General features: G+C 60.6%; 2 protein-coding genes across 4 annotated transcripts; both read right to left on the bottom strand.

The window, feature by feature from the left end:
• Positions 1-384: 384 nt before the first annotated feature.
• ANKRD13D (ankyrin repeat domain 13D) lies at positions 385-7,842 on the bottom strand. Of its 2 annotated transcripts, none has more exons than XM_085312513.1 (15): positions 7,664-7,842; positions 6,459-6,594; positions 6,245-6,369; positions 5,799-5,844; positions 5,550-5,693; positions 4,722-4,911; positions 4,275-4,341; positions 4,117-4,198; positions 3,869-3,933; positions 3,594-3,724; positions 3,322-3,479; positions 2,982-3,113; positions 2,320-2,483; positions 2,167-2,246; positions 385-1,849 (listed from the first exon to the last, which is right to left on the bottom strand). In XM_085312513.1, the coding sequence occupies exons 1-15, from the start codon at positions 7,751-7,753 to the stop codon at positions 1,597-1,599; spliced, it is 1,863 nt and encodes a 620-aa protein (XP_085168639.1). In that variant the 5' UTR covers positions 7,754-7,842; the 3' UTR covers positions 385-1,596. The 2 variants fall into 2 exon arrangements, with proteins under 2 accessions (XP_085168639.1, XP_085168638.1); XM_085312512.1 differs by having other exon boundaries at positions 3,869-3,930; positions 7,664-7,816.
• A 902-nt stretch (positions 7,843-8,744) lies between these two features.
• GRK2 (G protein-coupled receptor kinase 2) lies at positions 8,745-22,342 on the bottom strand. Of its 2 annotated transcripts, XM_085312510.1 has the most exons (21): positions 22,247-22,342; positions 19,659-19,735; positions 19,055-19,128; positions 18,429-18,530; positions 18,053-18,127; positions 17,376-17,437; positions 17,049-17,100; positions 16,558-16,649; positions 15,842-15,941; positions 15,596-15,674; positions 15,271-15,401; positions 14,605-14,699; positions 14,419-14,526; positions 14,270-14,336; positions 13,204-13,304; positions 12,967-13,033; positions 12,791-12,886; positions 12,532-12,694; positions 11,917-12,053; positions 11,538-11,651; positions 8,745-10,763 (listed from the first exon to the last, which is right to left on the bottom strand). In XM_085312510.1, exons 1-21 carry the CDS (start codon positions 22,315-22,317, stop codon positions 10,602-10,604), a joined length of 2,025 nt encoding a protein of 674 aa, XP_085168636.1. In that variant the 5' UTR covers positions 22,318-22,342; the 3' UTR covers positions 8,745-10,601. The 2 variants fall into 2 exon arrangements, with proteins under 2 accessions (XP_085168636.1, XP_085168637.1); XM_085312511.1 differs by lacking the exon at positions 19,659-19,735 and having other exon boundaries at positions 22,247-22,335.
• Between the last annotated feature and the right edge of the window lie 6 nt (positions 22,343-22,348).

Raw genomic sequence — 22,348 nt, 5'->3', positions numbered from 1 at the left:
TGTCTCTTCCCCATCCTGCTCTCTGCAACTCTTGGGATCTGCCCTGCCGTTCCCAGCCCTCAGGCCACATCTGAGATTCCCCCTCCCAGCATGTGGACCACCCCATGGGAGGTCCCTCAGGATCCACCTCCCCACATCCTAGGATCCCCAGCACCCAGGAACCCCCCAGGTATCCCCAGCACCTGGGATTCCCCTCTGCCCAGTGCTGGGATGCCCTCCAGGCCCCAATCCCCAGGGCCTGGCATTGCTCTGACCCCAGCAGCAGGGTACCCTGACCCCCTCAGGCATGCGCCCCCCCCTTTTCCCAGGACCCCTGGTGCATAGCAAGGGCTGAGCCCCCCGCCCCGGACAGCTTGAGGTAGCCGCAGATTAGACAATGAGGCATGGCTTGGCTTTGTTCTTTCTTTGCTTTCCCTCTGGCAGAGGGCTCCATCTGACGCTGCCCACTGTCCTCTTCCCCATGGTGGGGTCATTCTGCTGCCCTGCCGCACTCCCAACCCCACGGTGAGGGCCTGGCCCCCTGCCCCACAGAGGCCTGACCCAGCCCCATGGCACTGTGGCAAGGAGTGCCAGCTAAACACCCCCTTCCTGGGCCAAGGCCACCCCAAGAGATATAAATTAAATAAATAAAGCTGGGAAGGGGAGAGAATGGGGGTATGGGGCCACACTGGGGTGTTCGGAGGAGACAAAAACCCCCTGAGATCCCACCAGGGCCACCCACTGGTTTGCTGGCTCTGCCCCCTTCATCTAAACTTCCCCCCGCTTTTACAGGCTCTTTCCCCAGGCTCCACCTCCTGGTGCCATCTGCCCACCCATTGCATGCCCAGGCACAATCTGCTCCCTCCCAGATATATATCTACATATATGCGAACATATATGTAGATATATATATATATGCACACATAAACACAGAGCTCCCCCAACCCTGCTGCTGCCACCCAGAGACATGGCCTGGGGGTCCCAAAGGTCCAGGTTCAAATGTGTGCCTTTGAATGTGTGTGTGTGTGTGGGAGGGGGGGACGTTAGATAGACTTCTCCTGCCCTGTATAGGGGTAAAATGCAACACCAAAGGGGAGAGAAGTGCCTGGAATAGGGGTGTCCTGGGGGAGTGGTCCCCAGATCAGGGGTCCATAGGCCGAGGCATGCAGCCCAGCATGAGGGGCTCTGTGGATCAGAGGGTCCCAGGGGTAGGAAGATCCCTGGATCAACCCCCCATGTGGGGGCTGTGCCCACTTCAGGAGCGTCCATGGGACCAGGTGGCCCTTGGCAGATGGTGCCCATGCAGGGTTATACCCAAGTCAGGACCTCCTTGTGGGGGACTGTGCCTAGATGGGGGCATCCCTGTGTGAGGCCATGCCCAGGGGGGCTGTCTGTCCCTGTGTGAGGCCGTGCTCAGGTCAAGGTGGCCCCATGTGAGGCCACGCCCAGGGGGGCTGGTTGTCTTCATGTGAGGCTGTGCCCAGCGGAGGTGTCCATCCTCATGTAGGGCCATGCCCCACGGTGGTGTCCGTGCCTGTCCGAGGCCATGCCCAGCCGAGTTGTCTGTGCCTGTGCAAGGCTGTGCCCAGCGTGGGAGTCCCCACGTGAGCCCTGGCCCTACTTGTCAGTGAGTGAGAGGCGGAGGATACGCTGGAGTTCCTCGTCCTCCTCGCGCCGGCGCCGCTCACGCTCCTCCTGCTCCTGCTCGGAGAGCGCCATGGCCAGTCGCAGCTGCTCAGCAAAGCTGCTGTAGCTGGGGTGTGTTGGGGGGCTGCCTGCCAGAGGGCTGCCCCCGGCCTGGGGGGGACACGCAGCCCCAGGGCCCCCAGCGCTGGGCCCAGCGTGCAGCAGCATGCTCTCCTGGAGGGCCCTGTGGGGGAGAGCAGCGTGGGGGCAAGCCCAACCTGTGTTTGGGGTGACCATACCCTCTACCTGGAAGTCATGTCCCCATGGCCACACCCTCCTTCCCCTGCCCCTTTCTAGCCCCACCTCCTATTGCCTGGGGAACGCCTCCGCAAGGACAGAAAGTCCCTCACCTCTTGGCCACATCTCCAAGTCCAGAAGCTCCACCCCTCTGGCCCCACTCAAATATCCCAGAGGCCCTGCCCTCTTTTGCCACTCCCCCATGGCCCCACCCTGGGTGGGCAGGGTGGCAGCAAGCCCCACCCCCAGGGGGTGGGCCCTCACCGCTCCAGCTGCAGGTCCTCCTCGTAGTGGGGTGGGTTGGTGCCTGGGCGGGTGTTGGTCAGGGCCTCCCAGATGGTGACCTGTGGACCGGTATGGGTATGAGGGGCAGGACTGGGCCAAGTGGGTGGGGCTGGGCAGAGATGGGGGGCCCACCTGGTCGGTTTCAGTGCCAGCATCCAGGAGGCTCTGCTGGATGGCAAACTGGAGCAGGTCGTCATCCTCATCACGCAGGGGCTCGCTGCGCCCTGCACCCAGCACTGTGTAGCCCTGTGGCACTTCGAATACCCCTGGCTCCACTTCACACGGGAAGGGCCAGCCTGCAGCACCGCCAACCTGCTGGGGCACTGTGTGGTGCCCAGAACCCCTTGCCCATGGGCATCCCATAATGCTCAGCACCTTATGGCTGTGGTAGCACATGGCGCCCGGCACCACATGCCCATGGACACCACACAGCACCCAGCACCCTATGCCTGTGGGCACCATGTGGCACTGAGCACCTCATAACATACCCATGGGCACCACATGGTACCCAACACCCCACCCCTGTGGGCACCCTATGGGGCCTAGTACCCCATGCCTGAGTGCGCAACACAGCATCCAGCACTCCACCCCCGTGGGCACCTACTGCACCCAGCACTGCATGGCTGTGGGCACCCTGCAGTACCCAGCACCCCTTGCTGGTGGGCACCCTGTGGTGCCCAGCACTCAACACCCATGGACATTCACAAGCTGATCCCATGGTGCATCCTCCCACCCTTGGACACACCCTTTCTCCCCCTCAGTCATCCCTGCTTGGCCCTCCCTGCCCCTCTCACCTCTGGGGCTGGGGGGCTGGCTGCTGGGGGGCTCGGCAGGGGCACACACCCGCACTGAGCCCAGTGGCTGGTCACACCCACACAGGTTGCTGAAGGTGATGCGAGCGTTGAGCACATGGAAGAGAGGGATCTCTGCAGGACTCACAGCCCAGTGGGTTAGCGGGCCCTGTCCCTTCCTTCGGGCCGCACCCCCTTTCCCTCCATGTCTCAGCCCTCACTTAAGCCCCTCCCACCGACCAATTGGCTCCTCCCCCTCCTACAGTTGGGCCAGGCACACGCCCTGCCCCTCCATGAAGCCCCACCCCTGCAGGCCCTGCCCTTCAGCAGGCCCCGCCCTCACCGATCTTGATAGGGAAGCCAGGGGGCAGCTTGAGGGTGATGAAGTCACGCAGCTTGGCAAAGTGGGCGTTGGAGATGGCCATGAGATCAATGATGGGTGTCACCTGCTCCGCCAGCGACAGCGGGTGCTGCTCGCACAGCCACAGCGTCGCCTTGAACCTGCCCGCGGTACTGGCGTGGGCATGGGGTGCCCTGGCCCTGGCCTGCTGCCACCCAGATGCCAGGGTCCCTGCTACCCTCATGGAGAGGGTGAGGAAGAGGAGCAGCCCTCACCTCTGCACCTTGCTGGACATCTCAATGGGGCGCCCGATGTTGCGGGCCTCCAGGTCGAAGTGGGGGTCGAAATACTCCTCAGGGGTGATGGCTGTGGGGTTGGTGGGGCTGATGGCCTGCAGCACGGGTGCCTGTGGGGCCGAGGACACCCATATTGCCCATGGCTGCCCCTGGGGCACCTCATGGAACCTCCTTCCCCCTGCCAGCCTCATGGCACCCTGCTGGCACACGAGACCCACGGGCACCTGCACATGCCCTGGTGCCGGGCTACTCACCCCGTTGTGGCTGCCATGTTGCTGCGCGATGCCCAGGAAGGAGTGGAAGGGAGTCTTGGAGCCTGCTAGGGGAAGAGACTGGTAGCTGCCAGGGTGGGCACCTGCCATGGCATCCTGTGCCTGCCATGTGCCACCTTGGCCGCTGAGGGGCAGCCTTGCACGGGGGGGCAAGCTTTGCAACATGGGGGGGGTGAGCCTTGCACAAAGATGGGGGGTACCCCCCCACGATTGTCCGCCGAGGCTGTCACCTTTGTTGCGTGACTTGTCCTGATCGGAGAGATGCTCCGTCCTTGTCTTAGTGATTAGCTCCACGTTGCTGGCACTGTAAACCTGCCGGGCAGGACAGTCAGCACAGCCCAGATGCCAGTGCCCTTCCTCACCCTCCCAGCCCAGCGTGAGGCCTCACCTTGGCCTCATAGCCGCTGATCACCTCCATCTTCTCCGAGCGCCAGCCCCAGATGCCTGACTTGTTCCTGGGGAGCAGGGGGCAGCCATGAACCCCTGCACACGTGCCCCTGCCCCGTGCACGGCACAACTTCCTGGCTTGTGTGGCTTCCTCTTACACAAAGTGCTTCCTTCCCTCCCGTTGCCACTTCCTCCTCACATTGGGTCCTCCCTGCCAGCACAGCTCCTGCCTTGCATGAGCCGTTACACAGCATGTGTCCCCTTGCGTGAGGGGCAGCCGCATGTGCCCCCCCCCTCTTTGCATGGGCACCCATGGCACCCTTGGCCAGGTGTTTCCTCTTCCAGGTCTCACGTATGCCCGCTTGCATGACTGCCCATCTCTTGCGTGACGGACACACCCTCCCTTCATGCACACCCAGCATGCAGGGCCCTGTCTGGCACAGCTCACCGCTCAAAGGCAATATTCCTGGTGTCGAGGTGTGTGGAGACGATGGGCGATGTGAGCCGCCCAGCCACATGCTCTTCTGAGGGCTGCATGGCTGCTAACAGCAGGTTGGGCTCGTGCAAGGCCAGGGCCAGTGTCTCCGTGTAAACCACCTGCTTGTCATGGTCCACCTCCATCACCACTGCCCCCTCATCTGCATGTGGGGACAGGAGTCAGGGCCGCCCAGGTACCCTGCGCACTGCGTCCACCACCACCATCTCCCTGTGAGTCATGGGCATGGGTAAGCACCTTGGGGCACCTCAGGGCACCCAGATACCTCCAACCCTGGGGCACCCTGGGTTGCTGCACCTCTGACTTCCCTTAGGGTGTATGAGGTGCCTTGGGGCATCCCTAAAGGGGATCTCAGGTCCTTATGAGGCATCTCAAGTCTCCATGAGGCATCTCAGGTCCTTAGTGGAGTCTCCAACCTTGGAGATACTAAAAAAAACATCTGGACAGGGTCCTGGGCAATGTGTTCTAGGTGATCCTGCTGGAGCTTGGAGATTGGACTAGATGATCTCCAGAGGTCCCTTCCAACCTTGACCTTTCTGTGGTTCTGTGGTTATGGGGGGATCTGAGGTCCTTTTGAGGAATCTGTTGTCCGTGATACTTATGTGGAGCCTTGTTGTCCGTGATACTTATGTGGAGCCTGAGGTGGTCCCCTGGGTCTCTGCATGGGGGATGGGGTGCTGCATGGGGTGCTGAAGGGGCATCCAGCCTCCTAAAGGCAGGTCTGGGGCATCTGAGAGGTATTTAGGGGTCTGGGACTGTCCCCCAGGTGCCAGGGCTGACCTTCTCCCTTGAAGATGTAGCTGCGCCGACCCCGCTGCCACGTCATGTGCTCGAAGCCCAGCAGCGTGGTGTCAACCCGCAGGCTCTCGCCCCGCTTCCACACACGGTACACGTCACTGGGGCACACCTTAGAGACCAGAGGCACTGCGGGCGCCAGGCACCCCCTCAGGAGGTGCCCAGCACCCAGTTTCTGTCACCAGGCCCAGTGAGCATGAGGCCACCTTGGCGCCCCTACTACCCCTCACTCACCCCAGCTCGTGAACTCCCACTTCATCTCCACATAGAAGTCAGAGGCCTGGAGGAGAAATCAGATTATGGAGCAGCTGTGGAGGGGCCTGGAGGAGGGGTGTCACTGCAAGGCTTTCAAGGGAGATGGGGGGCTTTGGAGGGAGGAGGCACTGGAGGGCATTGCTGGGGCAAGATGGGGGGGATGCCCTGCTGGGGTCTTGGGGGCGGGGGGGATTGGGTGCCCAGCAAGGGAGGGTAATCAGGAGTCCTTAGGGGAAGTGAAGGTCCTAGGAGAGGTTAGAGGGGTCCTGCTGGGGCCCTGGGGGGGCTCAGGATCCCCAGGGACTCTTCCAGCTGCCTCTGTGTGCCTGGACCCCAATGCTGGGAGAGTGCCTGGACCCCAATGCTGAGAGATGGCCAATGCTGGGAAGGGGGTATTCACTCCTCCATCAGGGGCACAGCCATACCCGGCGCAGCTTGCTGAGCAGCTCGGGGATGCCAGCAAGCCGTTGCGTTGCTCTCTGGTAGTCACGGTACTGGAGCACCAGCTGCACCATCTCGGGGTCGCCTGTGCTCACCGCCTCCTGCAGCACTGGGGGCACATGGCACTGTCAGCACCCAGTTCAGCCAGCAGCCCCAGCACCCCACTACCTGCCCCACCACACCTGGCTGCCCACATACCTGTCCAGCCATTGGCATTCTCCCGGCCCACGTTGGCGTTGTGCTGCAGCAGCACCCGCACCGATTCCAGGTGGCCCAGGGACACAGCCAGCTCCAGTGGGGTCCGGCCACGGGGGTCCATCAGCTCCACGTCGTGCTGTGGCCGCTGGCACGGTCACTGCCACTGCTGGCCCTCAGGTGCCCCCACAGTGCCCTGCTGTCCCCTGTTCCCCACCTCCTCCTTCTGTTCCAGTGCCAGCTCTTCCTGTGCTGGTTCCCAGCCTCCCAGGGCTCCAGTGGACCCCAGTCCCTGCATCATCCATGCTCCCAGGGCTCCCAGCTCCCTGGTTCCTCTGGTGGTCCCTGTCCCCCAAATCCCATCCATCGGACCCCCAAGTCCTCCTGGCCCCTAGTCATACTGTTCCAATCCCCCCAGCCTCCTTATCCTCCAGGCTCCACAGACCTTGTGCCCCTAGGGCTCCCTTTGCCCCTATATTCTCAGTCCCCCACTACTTCCAGTCCCCCTGTCCCAGTGCCCTCAGTCCTTCCCAGGGCTCCCAGTCCTCTAAAGTATTGGGCCACTTAGTCCCTCCCAGTGTTCCCAATGCCCCATTTTCCCACTCCCCAAGTGCTCCCTATCCTCTTATATTCCAGCTCCCCATCCCAGGGCCCCAGCACCCCAGAGTGTTCCCACTGTACCCAGTCTCCCAGTGCTCCAAGTCTCCCAGTACCCCCAGTATCCTTATCCCACAGCCTCCAGTCTCTCTCAGTGCTCCTGGTCTCATAATGCCCCAGTCCCCCATCTCCATGCTCCAGCCCTCTTGTGCTCCCAGTTCCCTAGTATCCCAGTCCTCCATCCCTGTGCCCCTAGTCTCCCCCAGTCTTCCAGTACTCCATTCCGCCCAGTCCTCCAGTGGTCCCAGTCCCCTAACATGCCAGCGCTCTAGTCCCCCAGTGCTTCTAGTTTTCCTAGTTCCCTAGTACCCCTGACCCCATCGCAGTGCCCTCAGACACCCCGCTCCCCCAGTGCTCCCAGCTCCCAAATACTCCCATGCCCCCAATTTCCCAGTGCTGGCTCTCCCCCCACCCCCTCCCGTGCCTGGTGCCCCCATTTCCCCTGATGCCCAGGGCTCCTGGCTCCCAGTTCCTTTGGTGCCCCTGGCTCCACCAGCTCCCGGGTCCCTCGGCACCCGGCTCCCCCGGCTCCCCCGGTGCCCGGTGCCCACCCGGCCGGAGCGCAGGGCGCTGTCCAGCGCCTGGTGCCGGTTGTGCCAGACGAGGCGGTGCAGCGGGAAGGTGTCGGTGGAGCGGGCCATCCCGCCGGCATGTCCCCGGGCGGCAGAGCGGGCCGCAGCGCCGGGCCTGCCCGCAATGGCTGCGCGCGGGGGCGGCGGCGGCGGCGGCGCAGAGCGGCGGCGCAGCGCGGGGCGGGGCCGCCACCGGGAACCGGCGCCGCCGCGCTGCGCCGCCGCCAGCACACCGGGATGGCAGCACCGCGGGCTGTGCCCCTGGGATGCGCCCGCCACCCTCGCTCTGACCTGGAGACCTGGGTCTGCCTGCCTCGAGCACTGGTACCGGCACCCCCCCCCCCCGGAGCCCAGATCTGCCCCCGAGACCCAGGTCTGCCCGCATTGAGCACTGGCTGCTGGGACGCCCTCAGGACCCTGGTCTGCCCCCACCAAGCACCGGCTACCGAGACCCCTCCTCCCCCTGGGATCCCCACTCCATCCCTGAGACCCGGGTCTACCCCTACTGAGCACCAGCTACCAAGACCCTCCCAGGACCCCAGATCTGTCCCCACCAAGCACCAGCTACCAGGACCCCGGTCTGGCCCCATCAAACACCTACTTCTAAGATCCCCCTAGGGCCCAGGGTCTGCCTGTTGTCACATATCTGGTGCATAGCTCTCCCCCACCAGGGCTGCAGGATCCAACCCGCATTGAGTACCTCGTACCTGGGAATCCCTCTGTAGTGGGTAGCCAGGGCCACAGGAGCTGCCCACTCTCATTTAATTTCTCTTCCCTAAGCCCCCCTCTGGGGTACCCAGTGCCCAGAGACCCCCAACATCACATTCCCAGAGCCCTGCAGTCACCTCCAGCTCAGCTCCCTTCTCTGCCCTTAGCCCTGGTAGGGTGGCCAGGACTGTTCTGTGCAGCACCTGGCACCTTTGGTGGGAGCCTGGGCACAGTGGGTAGGGGATAGCAGGACACCCTCGAGCTGGCGCTGCTTTCACCCCACTCTGGACAGGGGTGGTTGATTTGTTCCTTCCTGTTGACGTCAGAGGGCAAGAAATTCAGACCTAGCACCTATGCTGGGAGTGGCCTCAGCACAACCCCTTTATTAGACCTCAGAGAACCCTCCAGGCAGCCGCCTGGGGCACAGACCCAGGTCTTGTCACCATCCAGCCCTGGCAATCCCTTCCTGCCCCCAATAAACACCCTGGAAGCAGTAAGGACCTTGACTGGGAAGGGGCGGGGGTAGGACCAGCCCTGGCCCCAGTGCAGTGGGTTGGGTGGAAGAGATGCTGGGGTGGGAGCAGGCATGCGAATGTCACTGTGCAGGCTGGGCAGCTGATTCCTGCGGCCTTGCCCCAGGTGTGTCACCTGCATGGGATGCAGGTGGGAGGGACACTGCCTGGTGCCGCTGGCATGGGGACAGCATAGGCATGGGGGAACTAGACCCCTCTGTCTGAACCTGCTGCACATCCCTCCCGAGCTGAGAGCCAAAGCAGGCATCCTTCCCACACAGCCGTGCCCACCTTCTCCAGCACTGTCCACACCTGCTCCGAGACTCGTCCCACAGGGCACCAGGGCTGGCATGGTGCCAGCCTCCACCTGCACCCCAACATGTCCCCAGTGTACCAGCATGCCCATTTGGGGGGCTGTGGTGACCCAAAGCTCAGCCAGAGCTGGGGGCAGCAGGCAAGCAGAGTTGCCACTGAGAGACACAGCATGGGAGCACTGTAATCCCCACAAGAAGATAAAGCTGGATTGCATTTTTCCAGGTTTTTATTATAAAAACTTTTTCTTTTCTCTCTCTCTCCCTCTTTTTTTTTTTTTTTTTTTTTTTTGCATTCTCACGTCTCTGGTCATTAAAATCACATTCACAGATCAGCTGCCACCCTTGGTGCCACCCCTGCCCACCCAGTGCAGACCAACTGGATACCAATATTTACAGGTGCTGCCAGGGAGCAGGGCGGGAGGCAGAGGTGGGCATCCTGCCCCTGTGCCCACCAGGCACTGCGATAGCACTGGGAACACAGGCAGCAGGCCCAGGCTCACATGGGGCCAGCTGTGTGTGTGGGGGGAGCACTGCTCTTTCCTTGTTGATCACCTTAATGCCCCGCAGCTAGGCATTGCCACCCTGTTGGCTTGAGGCTGGGGGCCAGCGGGGGCCTAGTGTTAGCCCGCCCTTGCCCAGGATATGGTCATGCAGTGGGGTGGCAGCAGGGGCACATGTGCTGGGCAGGGCTGGTACACGCGGGCGGTGCAGGGGGCCCATGGCACAATATTTACACAGGGTCCCCCCGGGCACAGACACACACAGGCACAGACACACACAGACACAGACACACACACACACAGAGGACATGGCACCCACAAGGTGGGCACGGCCAAGCTGGGGCACCCTCAGGGTGGGCACAGCCAGGCTGGGGCATGCCTGCTCCCTGGGAGGTGGGCAAAGGCCAGGTGAAACAAATTGGCCAGGACTCTGCTAGGTCACAGCTAGGCATTCACCCAGCCAGTTTGGCACACACAGTTGTGGCGAAGCAGGCATGGGGTAGAGGCCACAAGTGCCAAGCGGAAAGTGGTGTAGAGAGGGGCGGGCATCGAGGCTACCTTCATCTTAGCTGAAGTTCACAGGGGAGAGGTGCCAAGTGGAGCTTCATGCCCAGCATCAGTGCCTGTGTCGCTCGGGCTAGAGGCTGGCCTAAGACTGATGCTGGGGATGTGTCCCCTCTGCGCCCAGCTTTGTGGGTGCCTGGCAGCAGGGCAAACAGGCACCAAAGCACCCAGTGGGCCAGGCTGGCACACAGTAGCCCAGCAACGCCCAGCATGGGGACAACAAAAGGTGACTGCACGCAGGAACCCAACCCAATAAATTAGAGGCGGGGTGGGAGCTGGGAACAAGGGCAYGTGGGTGGGTGGGCGGGTAGGCACTGGGTCAGAGGCCATTGGCGGAGCGCTGGATGAACGGCACTTTGCTGAGCTCCACCACGGGTGAGCGGGGCTTGTTCTGCATGCGTGGCACCCGCTGCAGCAGCTGCTGGGCCTGGCGCTGGGCGTCGCGCAGCTCCTTCCGCCACTGTGCCAGCTCAGGGTCGCTCTGTGCCAGGGCAGGGTATGGGTTAGTCCAGGGCTACCCACAGTGCCAGGCCAGGGGACAGGTTAGTTCGGGGCTCCCCACAGTGCCACAGTCCAGGCATGGGTTAGTCTGCCCCCTCCCTGCAGTGCCAGGACAGGGCATGGGTTAATCTGGGATCGCCTGCAGCACCAGGACAGTGAGCCAGGCTCCTTGCAGTGGTAGGGCAGGGAACTGGTTAGCTCAGGGCTCCCCACAATGCCAGGGCAGGGGACGTATTAGCTCTGGGCTTCCCGTGATGCAGGACAGGGGACAGGTGAGTTTGGGGCTCCTCGTGGTGCCAGGGCAGGGGACGGGTTAGTTTGGGGCACTCCACAGTGGCAGGGCTCTGGATTGCCCCCAGCTTTCTGCAGCATGCCTAGGTTGGATTAGAGGGCTCAACCTGCACAGCTAGTAGTCAGCAAGGGGTGACTAGCAGCCAGTAGGAGGTAGCTAGTGACTAGCAGGGAATGGCTAGTGATTGCCTGGAGGTGACTAGCACCCAATAGAGGGCATGGCTCACAACTAGCATGAGGTGGCTAGAATTTAGTGGAGATGACTAGCAGCCAGCCAGGAGGTGGCTAGTGCTCAGCAGGGTTTGGTTAGTCCCCAGTGGAAGTGACAGGAACCCAGTAGGGGACAGCTAGCATGTGGCAGGACGTGGCTAGTGCCCAGCTGAGGTGACCAGTGACTGTCAGGGAATGGCTAGCCCCCTGTAGAGGTGACTAGCCCCAGCGGGTGGCCAGCGGGCACACTCACGTCGCACTGCAGCACGAACTGCTTGCCCCCACGGATACGGAGCAAGATGCACTTCCGCTCCTTCACCTGTGTCTCCTCCACGGAGTCGATCTCCTCCATGGTGAGCAGGGACTGCTGGGGGGACAAGTTCAGCGCAGCCCCTGCTGGCTGGGGCAAGAGGCCCCTCAAACCTCCCCAAGTCCTCCCATGCTCCCTGTGCCCCCCGTGTCTTTCCCATACCTCCACTCAATGTCCCTTATGTCCTCTGTGCCCTACATATGCTCCCAACACCTGTGTCCCTCCAGACCAACCCCCGGGGGCAACCAACACCCCTGTGTCCCCTATGCCCGCCCCACATTCCCTTCTGCCTCTCATGCCTGCCATGTTGTGCCCATCTTACCGGCGACTCACCCTCCCCACGCCACTCAAGGCGGTTGGGGAAGAGGTAGAAGTAGCGTCGCTGCCACTGTGTGAGGAAGGGGTTGCCCAGCTTCGCCATGTAGCCATGCATGATGCAGTCTTTGCCCATGGCATAATCTGCACCCATCAGGTCAGGGGAGAGAGAGGGTCAGGCTGGAGCAGTGAGGAGCTCACACTGCCACGGGAATCAGGGGGCTAGGGCAGCACCACAGGGGCTGGGGGGCTGGCAGAGATGCCAGGACAGGCATAGAAGGTCCAGGGGTCAGTGCCAGGTGAAACACTGCTGGTCTGGTGGTTGTGCTGGTGGTTGTGCCAGGGGGGCCCAGCGGGCACAATGCCAGGGGAGCCCATAGCACAAGCAGTGTTGGGGCACAAGGGCACTGGGGCAGTGCCAAGGGGCAACGCCTGGGGGTTGAGGGCCTGGGCAGGGCCAGGGGACCAGGGGACCACAAGAGGTACCAGGGCAGCTGTGGAGCTGGCTGTACCATGCGAGCCAGAGGCTGAGGCAACACTGGTAGATCGAGAGGCTGCAAGGGGCTGGCAGAGATGCCAGAGACAGTGCTGGGGAGTTCAGGGGGCACCCAGCCCCACTAACCTTCCTCGTGGCCCAGTTGCTTGTTCTTGGCTTTCTTGCGAGCCTCCAGCTTGTCGGTGTCAGCATTGACAGCCTCAAAGACAGTCTCCGTCACCTCCTGCTGCCACCGCTCCGAGATGGTGAGTGGGAAGTTGCGGTACAGCTCCTGGTCACTCTCCAGCAGCTGGCACACAGCCGAGCACCACCGAGTGAGACACACGCTCACCACCCCATGCCCCTGTCCTCCCTTTGCTAACTCTTCCCTCTCTGCCCCCAGTACCTTGATGCCCTTTGTGTCTTCCTCATCAAAGGAGCCAATGTCGAAGGCATCAGCTGCGTTCACCTCCCCACGGGGTGGGATCAGGGGTGGTGGGTACTGGACACAGGAGGGGTGGCGTTAGAGGGGTGGCCCATGCCCCTGTAGCCCTCGCTGTGCCCTGGCAACATGCCCCTCACCTTCTGAAGGAAAACCATCTGCCAGTCCAGGCCCTTGAAGAATGGCTCCTCCTTCACTTCTTGAGCCCTGGGAAGTGAGCACGCGCAGTAAGCACTAGCAGGCTCCCTGTGATGCCAGGATGGAGTGGCCCAGACATGCCAGGCTGCCCTCCCTCCCTGCCAGCCTTTGGCCCTCAGCCCTGTTCTCATGTGCAGGCACTGTTCCCAGCACCTGTCTCCATGCCTGCCAGGACTCACCCGCGTCCCATGCAGCCCAGCCGCCGGTTGACATCTCGCTGCAGCAGCCCTTCAAGCAAAGAGCACAGCTCTGGGGAGAAGGAGTCAGGCAGCTCCACAGCCTGCAGGTGAGAGCATCATTACCGCGGGCCCCAAGCATTGATGCTAGGCCTGGCAGGGCTCTCCGGTGCTGCCAGGGTGGCGGGGAACGTGCACACCTATGCTCTTGCATGCACATGGATGCACACATCTGCTCAGGGCAGTGCACACATGCATGCAGAGGTGTGCACAGGCATACAAACACCAAGGCACATGTGTGCCTGGGTACAGAGATACACATGGAGGTACACGTGTGTGCTCACAAAGACACGCTGGCACAGACACGTATGTGCATAGGATGGACATACTGCTATGTGCACGGAGGTGTGCATGCACAGATATGTGCGCAGAGACCTACATGTGTTTGAACACCATAATGCATGCATCAATGCACGCACATGTGGACATACACATGTGCACTGTATATGTGTGTACACTCAGTCACATGCAAGGATGCACATACACACACACACCAGTCACACAAGTGCACAGAGGCACACACATGTGCAATTGCTACACAGATGTGTGCACAGACAGATGATGCACACACAGACACTAGCAAATACATCTCTACATGCAACCTCTCACACACATGCACACACGCACACACGTTTATGCAAACACATCCCTACATGCAGATGTCCACATATGCATGTGTCCTTCCATACTACACACACAGATGGGCAGGAACACATCCTCCCGCATTTGCTGCATCCAAGCACTGCCCATCATCAGGGCCCCCACATCTCTTCACACTGTGCCTGCTCCCACTGTGCCCTGCAGGCCTCCGCTGGCACAGGGGGGTGAAGACATGGCGGCACAAGGGTGCCCATGCCCTGCCTGTACCTGCCAGCCTCAGCTTGCCCTGGCACTCAAAGGGAGAGGCTGTGGTGTGCTAGGGTGCTTGTGCCTCATGTGCCTCCCTGGCATGATGAGGGGCAGATGCCAGCATGGCACCGGGCCACCTGCCCTGTGTGCCCAGACTCACCATGGTGAGGGTCATACGGTCAATCTCATGCTTGTCCTTTGTCTTGTGCTGCCGGAAGGGGCTGTGCCTGTGAACACGAAGGAAGGGGGGGGGATCAGCGGGGCACTGACCCTTTGGCCACCCCATGCCTGCCATGCCCATGCACTCACCCTCGTAGCAGTTTGAAGAGCATGCAGCCCAGTGAGAACCAGTCAGCGCTGCTGTCATACGCTACTCCTTTCTGCAGCACCTCCGGAGCCATGTACCCGTGGGTGCCCCTGTGGGGACACAGAGCGGGAGTCAGGGACCACACCAGCCAGGCAGTGCTAGGCAGGGCAGGCTAGGGGCACACTTACACACTGGCATGGGGCTTCTTCTTGGAGAAATCGCAGGCCAGGCCCAGGTCTGAGATACGGACATGCCCAAATTCATCCAGAAGGATGTTTGCTGGCTGCCAAAACATCACACCATCCCTGAGCCCCAAGCACTGTCCGTGGGAACGGTGGGGCAGCAAGGCAAGAGGCATTCGTGTGTTGAGCTAGGGTGCTGGTGCTCTGTGGGATTTGGGGGCGCCCATAGGACTGAGGTGTCTGTGGGACCTGCAACTGCCTGCAGCATTTGCTAGTGCCCATGAGGTCTTGAGACACCTATAGGATCAAGAGATGCCCACAGGCCCTGGGGAGTTCCTATAGGATCGGAAGTGTCCATGGTGTTTGGAGGTACCTGCAAGTTCTGGGAATACTTAAGGCACCTGGGGATGCCCACAGGGTTTGGGAAGTCCCATAGGCTCTGAGGGTTCCTGACAGGTGTGTGGGTACCCACAAAGTGCATAGGTGCCCACAGATCTGGGGGGTTCATACAGCATCTGGGGCTGTCAGTAGGGCCTGGGGCTGCCTGTAGGTCTGTGAATGTCTGCATGACCTGGGATTATCCATGAGCTCCATGGATGCCAATATGGTATGTGGGTACCCACAGGGTGTCTAGGGGCTGTCCATAGAGCCCGTGGGTACGCATGGGGTCACCTTGAGATCACGATACACCACAAAGCGGCTGTGCATGTGCTCCAGGCCCAGGATGATCTCAGCTGCATAGAACCGCATCTCCGCCTCTGAGAAGACGCCGTGCTGAGACAGGTGATAGTGCAGGTCCCCCCCTGCAGCAAGAGGGACCCAGGTGTCACCCCAATGCTGCCCTCCACGACCCAGGTACGGTGCAGGCAGAGAGCTCTGAGCCTGGGAATCAGGTTGGACCAGGGAAGCCATGGTCCTGGGGATGTGGATTAGGCAAAGCAGCAAGGCCCCTAGTTAGCCACAGGGTCCCTCAGGACCAGAGCTGGGGATCTCTCACCATTCATGAGGTCGAGGATGAAGCTGAGCTTGTCGGGCGTGTGGAAGGCATATGACATGCACACGATGAATGGGCAGTCCTGACATAGGAGAGAGACTCACACAGTGCCAATGGTCACCCCAGGAACACCCTTCTCTCGCCAGCAAGATTGTCCACACACCCATGGCACGGCCTGTGCTGTGGCCTGTGCCCAGAATGTCCACTCCGTCACCATGCCCAGGGAACCAACCCTGCCCAGCACCTTACCCCAGTGCTGACGAGGGATAACATGATGCGCTCATTGAGGGCCAGTGTCTCGCCCTGTTTCATCTTGATGCGCTTCTTGTCCAAACACTTCATGGCGTACCTAGGGAAAAAGAGTCCCTGTGGGGTCCTGCTGCTGCCCATGGCCACGGTGCTATGGACTGTCACTGACCACAGACACGATGCCATATCCCTCCTCCACCCAGCACCACAGTGCTGTGTCCCTCCTCCACGACATGACAGCATGTCCCTCTCCTACACATGGCTGCATGCCCACAACCCTCCTCTACCCATAGCCACAATGCCACCTCTTTCCTCAGCTTACAGTCATATTACTGTATTCCTCTGCCACCATACCTGTAGCCCCATGACCCTCCTCCAGCCACAGAGCCACATCCCTCCAGTAGCCACTGCCAAGTTGCTGTGTCCTTCCCCTGCCCACAGCTAGGCCCACAGCATATGCCACCACCAGTATCCCTCTACCACCAGTAGCCATAGCCACATCATCACATCTAGCTATCACTCAAGGCCCGCATGGTGTCCTTGAATCCCCCGGAGAGCCATAGCCATGGTGACACTTCCATACCCCCCTGCCATCTGCTGTCATGGCAACACTCCTGCATCCCCTGCTTCGTGGCTGTCCATGGGACCATGTCCCCAGGCCCCCTCCTCACAGGCAGATCCCTTCACCCATCAAGACAACACATCCTCCCCATTACATTTTGCCTGTATCTGCTTTTCGGCAGCCGTAGACCTCCCCAAAGCCGCCACGGCCAATGATGCGGTGAACGCTGAAGTCATTCATCGTCAGCTGGAGCAGATGAGAAAGAGACAGGTGTTACCTTGGATGCCTGGGTCCCCTGGTGTCCACAGTGCCAGGGAAGTTGTGTGCATGAGTGTGTGGTGGTGGTAGTGGATGGTGGGGAACATGGGGGAACATGGAGGCTGCTCTACACATCCCCATGAGCACAGGTTGATGTGGAAGTGCAACTTGCATCTGCATGAGAGAGCCCATGGGAGTGTGTCAGGGTGCCCGTGGGGAGTTTTGAGGGTGCTTGCACAAGGCTACCCTGCCAGGAAGTGCCATGGGTGGCAGTCTTGACCCTAGGTCTGTGTGTCTCTCTGGGGGACTGGGACCCATGCCTCCTGCCCACGCAGTGCCCCTAGAGATGCCCTGGAGGTGCCTCCTGGCACAGAGGTCCCCGCTCACATGGATGTTCAGCTCCACATTCTTCCACTGGCAGAATCGCGTGAACTTGTCACTGCAATGAAGCAGAGAGAGGGCAAAAGTGGAGCCCCAGCAGAGACCCTCAAGACCCATTTGTTGACAGAGGGATCCTGGGACATGTCTACAGACAGAGAAACCCCCCAGGACTCCCATCTGGGGACAAAGATATCCCCGGGGATGACAAGGCCTCCCTGAAACCCTAGTCTGGAAACCCTTGGAACTCCTACCTAGGAATCCTTCTCTTGGCTGGAGCCTCTGGGTGGGCTAGAACACCCCAGTGCCAACAGGCCTGTCACCCTTCCATCTCACCTCTCAATGAATTTCTGGAAGATTCCCCCACGCAGGTTCTGGCAGATCTCCTCAATGTAGGGCTGGGGGAACACAGAGGTCAGTGCTGGGTCCCTGCTGCCACCCAAGGTCACCCATACCCTTTGGGTCTCCAGTCATTACCTGGGATCTCCTCTACCCTTGGGATTTCCCATATTCCCATTGTTACCCTTTAGGGACCCCATGATGACCTTACTGCCACTCAGGGTCACCAGTATCTCTGGGGACCCCAACATCACCATCCCTTGGCACCCCCATCACAACCAGCACCCCAAGGACTCCAACTCCATCCCTGGAGACCCCTTGCCACTGCCAGCCCCTTGAGGATGCCACCGCCAGCCCAGGTCAGCTGTACCTCTGGGGTCTCAATCACCACTCATTGAGGACTCCCACAGCCCTGAGGTCCCTTTGTCACTGCCAACCTCTAGGGACCTGATGACTACCCCATGCAGACTCTCAGCAATCCCCCCTCACTGCCAACCTCCCAGGGACTCCATCACTATCCCCTGGGGTTGCCATATCCTCTGGGAGCCCACTACCACCCCCAGGGTCCCCTGTCCCTGCCAGCCCCCACACCCTCTCACCAGCCCCTTGCAAGGATTAACTCTCTGAGTACCAGAGGTGGCAGGGACCCCAGGTCTGTACTGGGCTATGCCCACCTGGAAGAGGTCTGGGGGCACCTGTTTCTTGCTCAGGCGGCTCTGGACATGCTCTGTGGCACTCTTGGAGAAGGGCTGCAAGGTAAAATAGGATCATGTCACTCCTAGGCAGAGCAGATGGAAGCACTGGAGACAAGCATTCTCACAGGGGCCAAAGAGGGCTGCACAAGCAGGGAACTTGTAGAGAACCAACACCTCACCCATGGGATTGGGTCTGTGGTGTTTCAGTACCCTCCTACAACAGAGCTGATGGTGGTTTTGTCACCTCCTTCCCAAAGAGACTGGGTACCACATCACCTAGGCACACTAGGTATGTGGGCACACCTCCCCCCCCAAGCACTTTATGGGTACAGCACCTGCCAGGCATGGCACTCACATGGGAGCAGGCCAGCAGCTCCTTCATAATGTAATGGTCAAAGATGTGGCGGCTCCGGGCAGTTCGCTCCTCCTCGGAGTCCAGCTTCTCATACTTCTTGATCTAGCAAGGACCGAGTTCCTGTTGGCACGGAGCTACACAGCTTCCCAGACCCACCATGGGGCACAGGTGTCACCCCCACCAAGGGGCAGGTATAGTCCCGGGCAAGGCAGCTCCCTTGCACTTCGTACTCTGGCAAACACGTCCCCAGGCCCTTCAGGTACGACATCCCAAGCAAAATGGGAACCAAATCCCAGGCACCCTTTGGTTACCACATCTCTTAGGTACTTCATCCCAAGCACTCTGAGCACCATGTCCCTTGGACACACCGTCCCCTTGGGGATCCTGGGTACCGTATCTCCTCTTTACCCTGCCTATGATATCCCAAGCACCCTGGGTACCATGTCCCCTTGCTACTCTGTGTACCCATGGTGCCATGTCCCCAGGGCATGATGGCTACTATGCTTGCTGGACACAGTGACAACTACATCCCTGGGCACCATAGTTACTGAATCTGCTCTGGCCCCACCTCACACTTGCAAGACCACTTGCAAGACATTGGGGTCCATCCAAGAACCCCATCTCACCTCCTCGTAAAACTCCATGAGGGGTTTGGCCTCCTCTGCCTGGTTGAGGGCGAAGTCACGGAAGAGCAGGTACCCTGGGAGAGGCAGATGGCCTTTGTGAGAGCTGCCCGCCCTGCAGCAGAGCACAGTGCCCCATTGCCCCCAGACTGGGGCGTATGGAGACCCTCTCTGTGTTCCTGTTTATCCTCCATGCAAGGCTTAGGGGTGTGCCAAGTGGTAAAACCAGCCCTGGGGGGGTTCAGCATGGTGATACACTGAGGCAAGGACACTGTTCAGCACAGCCAGCAGCCAAGGAATGTGATGGGGCACTATGGGGCATAGACGCAATGAAGTAGTGCTGTGGGGCACTGTGGGGTAGGTTCCAGTAGGGCACAGTGGCAGAGGGACGGAGGCTGGCACCGTGGAGCAGGCTGCGGCAGGGTGGACGTGCCCGGAAACCACCAGCGCCAGGCGGGAGGAAGTGAGAGGAGCTTCCTGCCCTGGACGGTTAGCACTGGTGCTGGGGGGGGGAGGGAAGTGACGAGGTGGGGAACTCACTACACAGCTCCCCTAGCTATGACCCACAGTCCAGTCCCCCAGCACCGCCACAGGCTCTTCAGCTCACCGATCTTCTGTGCAAAGATCTTGTCGAAGGTCACCTCCCCCCGGTCCTCCAGGTACTTCTGCATGACACTGCGGATGCTGGGGAGACGCCGGACAGGCTCATTTCTGCCTCCCTACCCCACACCCCTATTGTGTCCCCTATGGCCCTGTCCCCCTCAAGCCATCTCCCACTGCTCTAGGGGTGGGCTATGTCCCCTCCTCAGTCATCTTCTCTGCACATTTGTCTCCAGGGAGTCTTGCACATCTGACTCTGGTTCTGCCCCCGCAGTGACATCCTGCTGTGCCCTGGTAAGGGACAGGCACAGGGTGCCCCCTGTGGGGAGGACCAAGCAGAGGGGACCCAGGCATCTGAGGGCCCAGTAGAGCCCTCCCCCATTGCCCCTCCAGGGAAACTGAGGCAGGCAAGGCTGTAGTATGGGATCTAAACACAGTGCATGAATGCCATGGTCAGCCGAGGACACCTGGGTTGCTCCCTGACACCTGCAGCAGAAGAGGGGCCTGGCAGCGAGAGCATGGGGTCTGGGAACAAGGATGCCCAGCCTCTGAGCTGGGAAGGAAGTGGGGTCGAGTGGCTGGAGCGGGGTTGCCTGAGTCACCTAGGATGCCTGGGCTACCCACAGCTCCCAGGAGGTGTGGGGCAGTATGTTGGCACCTGTGTGTGTTTGTGCAACAGGCACCTGCACATGTGCACAGAGCCACGTTGCAATGCCAGGGCCGGGCATGTTATGTTGTGCTGTCATCATGCATATCAGGCTGCATGTGGTGCTCACAGAATGCATGCACCCTGTGTGCTGTGTGCGTTGGGTTGTGTGCGTGGTGTGTGCTGGGCTGTGCGCCGGTGCCTGCGCACAGTGGGTGTGCAAAGGGAAGTTGTGAAGTGGGTCGCAGGGGCAAGAGGGTGTGTGTGGGTGTGCACGAGGTTGACAGGCATGTGGGAGCCGTATGCACAGCAGAGTGCACCACTACTCTGTGTGTGTGCACGTGTATATGTTAGCATGTGGAGGGGAGGCCAGGGCAAGTGTGTCAGCAAAACCAATGTGCAAATGTGTGCATGTGTACCAGCCATACACCATGTGTGTGCATGTGCAAGCATGCGTGTGCATGCAGCCCAACCCTGGTGCAGTCTGTGCATTTGTGTGTGTGTGCATGTGGAGATGCATGGCTCTAGGATGGTATGATTGGGCCCAGGTGAAGCAGTTTGTGTGTCTGTCATGGGACACGTGTTRGGACAGTGTGTCTATGGGCAAGGGGGGCGTGCACATGCATGCATGGCTGGGTGTGACTGCATATGCATGTGTGCCTGGAAAGGTATGTATAGGAGATGTGCACACGTGTGTGTTTGCGTGCACATGCCTTGCAGAGTATCTGTGTGTATGCATGTGCCTGGGACAGCATGTGCAAGATCTGCATGTGCACATGTGTTTTTGTGTGCAAGAGGTGCATGTAAATTCACAGATGTGCCCTTTAGGAGAGGGGTGCATGTGCATGTGTGCAGGAGGCATGAGCACAGATGTGCTTATGTATGTGCAGTTGTGCATGGCTGATGCTTGTGCGGGAGTGTGGATGTGAGCATGTGTGTGTGTGTGCCCCCATATGCACCTGCATGGGCAAATCTAAGTGCCCAGAAAGATATGTACTGGAGAGATGGATCTTTGTGTGCCCGGAAGGATGTGTACTGGAGAGGTGTGCTGGGGTGTACGTCTGCGCAGGCGGGCGGATGGTGTGGCCATGCCTGCACACTGTGATGACAGAAAGGGGAACCTGAGGAGCAGGAAAGGCCAAGGGCCAGTTGGGACACGGCAGTGCAGGCCAGCACCCCACATCCTGTCTCCCTGGCTGCTACCAGTGCTGGGACCCACCTGCAGGCACTGGGCCAAGCTCATGCTTGCACGCACCAGAACACCCTCACAGATGCTATGACACCTTTGCACGAGGGCCCCTGCTTGCACAATGCCCACATGTGCTCTGCAACGCTTGCATGTGCCTCGCTGCACTTGTGCATACTGCCTGTGTACCCTGACCCCTGCTTGCATGTGCCAAGTCATGCTTGCACATGCATGCAGCATTCTGCTTGCATGCACCAGACCCTGCTTGCACAGGCTGCACTCGCAGGGRTGGCACACCGCCTGCACACTCTGTGCCACACTTGCACATGCCAGGCCCCACTTGTGCATGCTATGGACTGTCTGCATGTGCCAGCTCTGCTTGCACATGCAACAGACGCCCCCTGCACTGTGCTTTACTTGCACAGGCCAGTCCCGCTTGCACATGCCAGGACTCTCTTACACACACCCAGTCACACTTGCACGTGCCAGTCCTCCTTGCACACGCCAGCTCTGCTTGCAAACGTGGGGCACTCTTGCAGATCAGCCCCGCTGGCACCCGTGGGCCACACTGGCACACGCCCACCCTGCTTGGCCACGCCAGGCCACATTAACACCTGTGGGTCACCCTTTCCCCCACTAGGCCCTGCCAGTCCCGCCGCGGGGGCAGGAGGGCCGGAGCTGGCGAGCAGCTGCGGGCAGCACGGGTGAAGGCGGCGGGGTACAGGGAGGGGAGCAGTACCGGGGGGCGGCGGCGCTGCCCTACCTGGGCTCGGGCAGCAGGATCTTCTTGCTGGCGCGGGCGGCCGGCGTGGCCTTGCTCTTCTCCATGGCCATCAGGTAGCTCACGTCGGCCAGCACCGCCTCC

This window comes from Rhea americana, unplaced genomic scaffold (genome assembly GCF_003343005.1).
Source record: "Rhea americana isolate MKP2758 unplaced genomic scaffold, rheAme1 scaffold_368, whole genome shotgun sequence".
Taxonomy (NCBI): domain Eukaryota; kingdom Metazoa; phylum Chordata; class Aves; order Rheiformes; family Rheidae; genus Rhea; species Rhea americana.
This window is presented reverse-complemented; position numbering and strand designations above follow the sequence as displayed.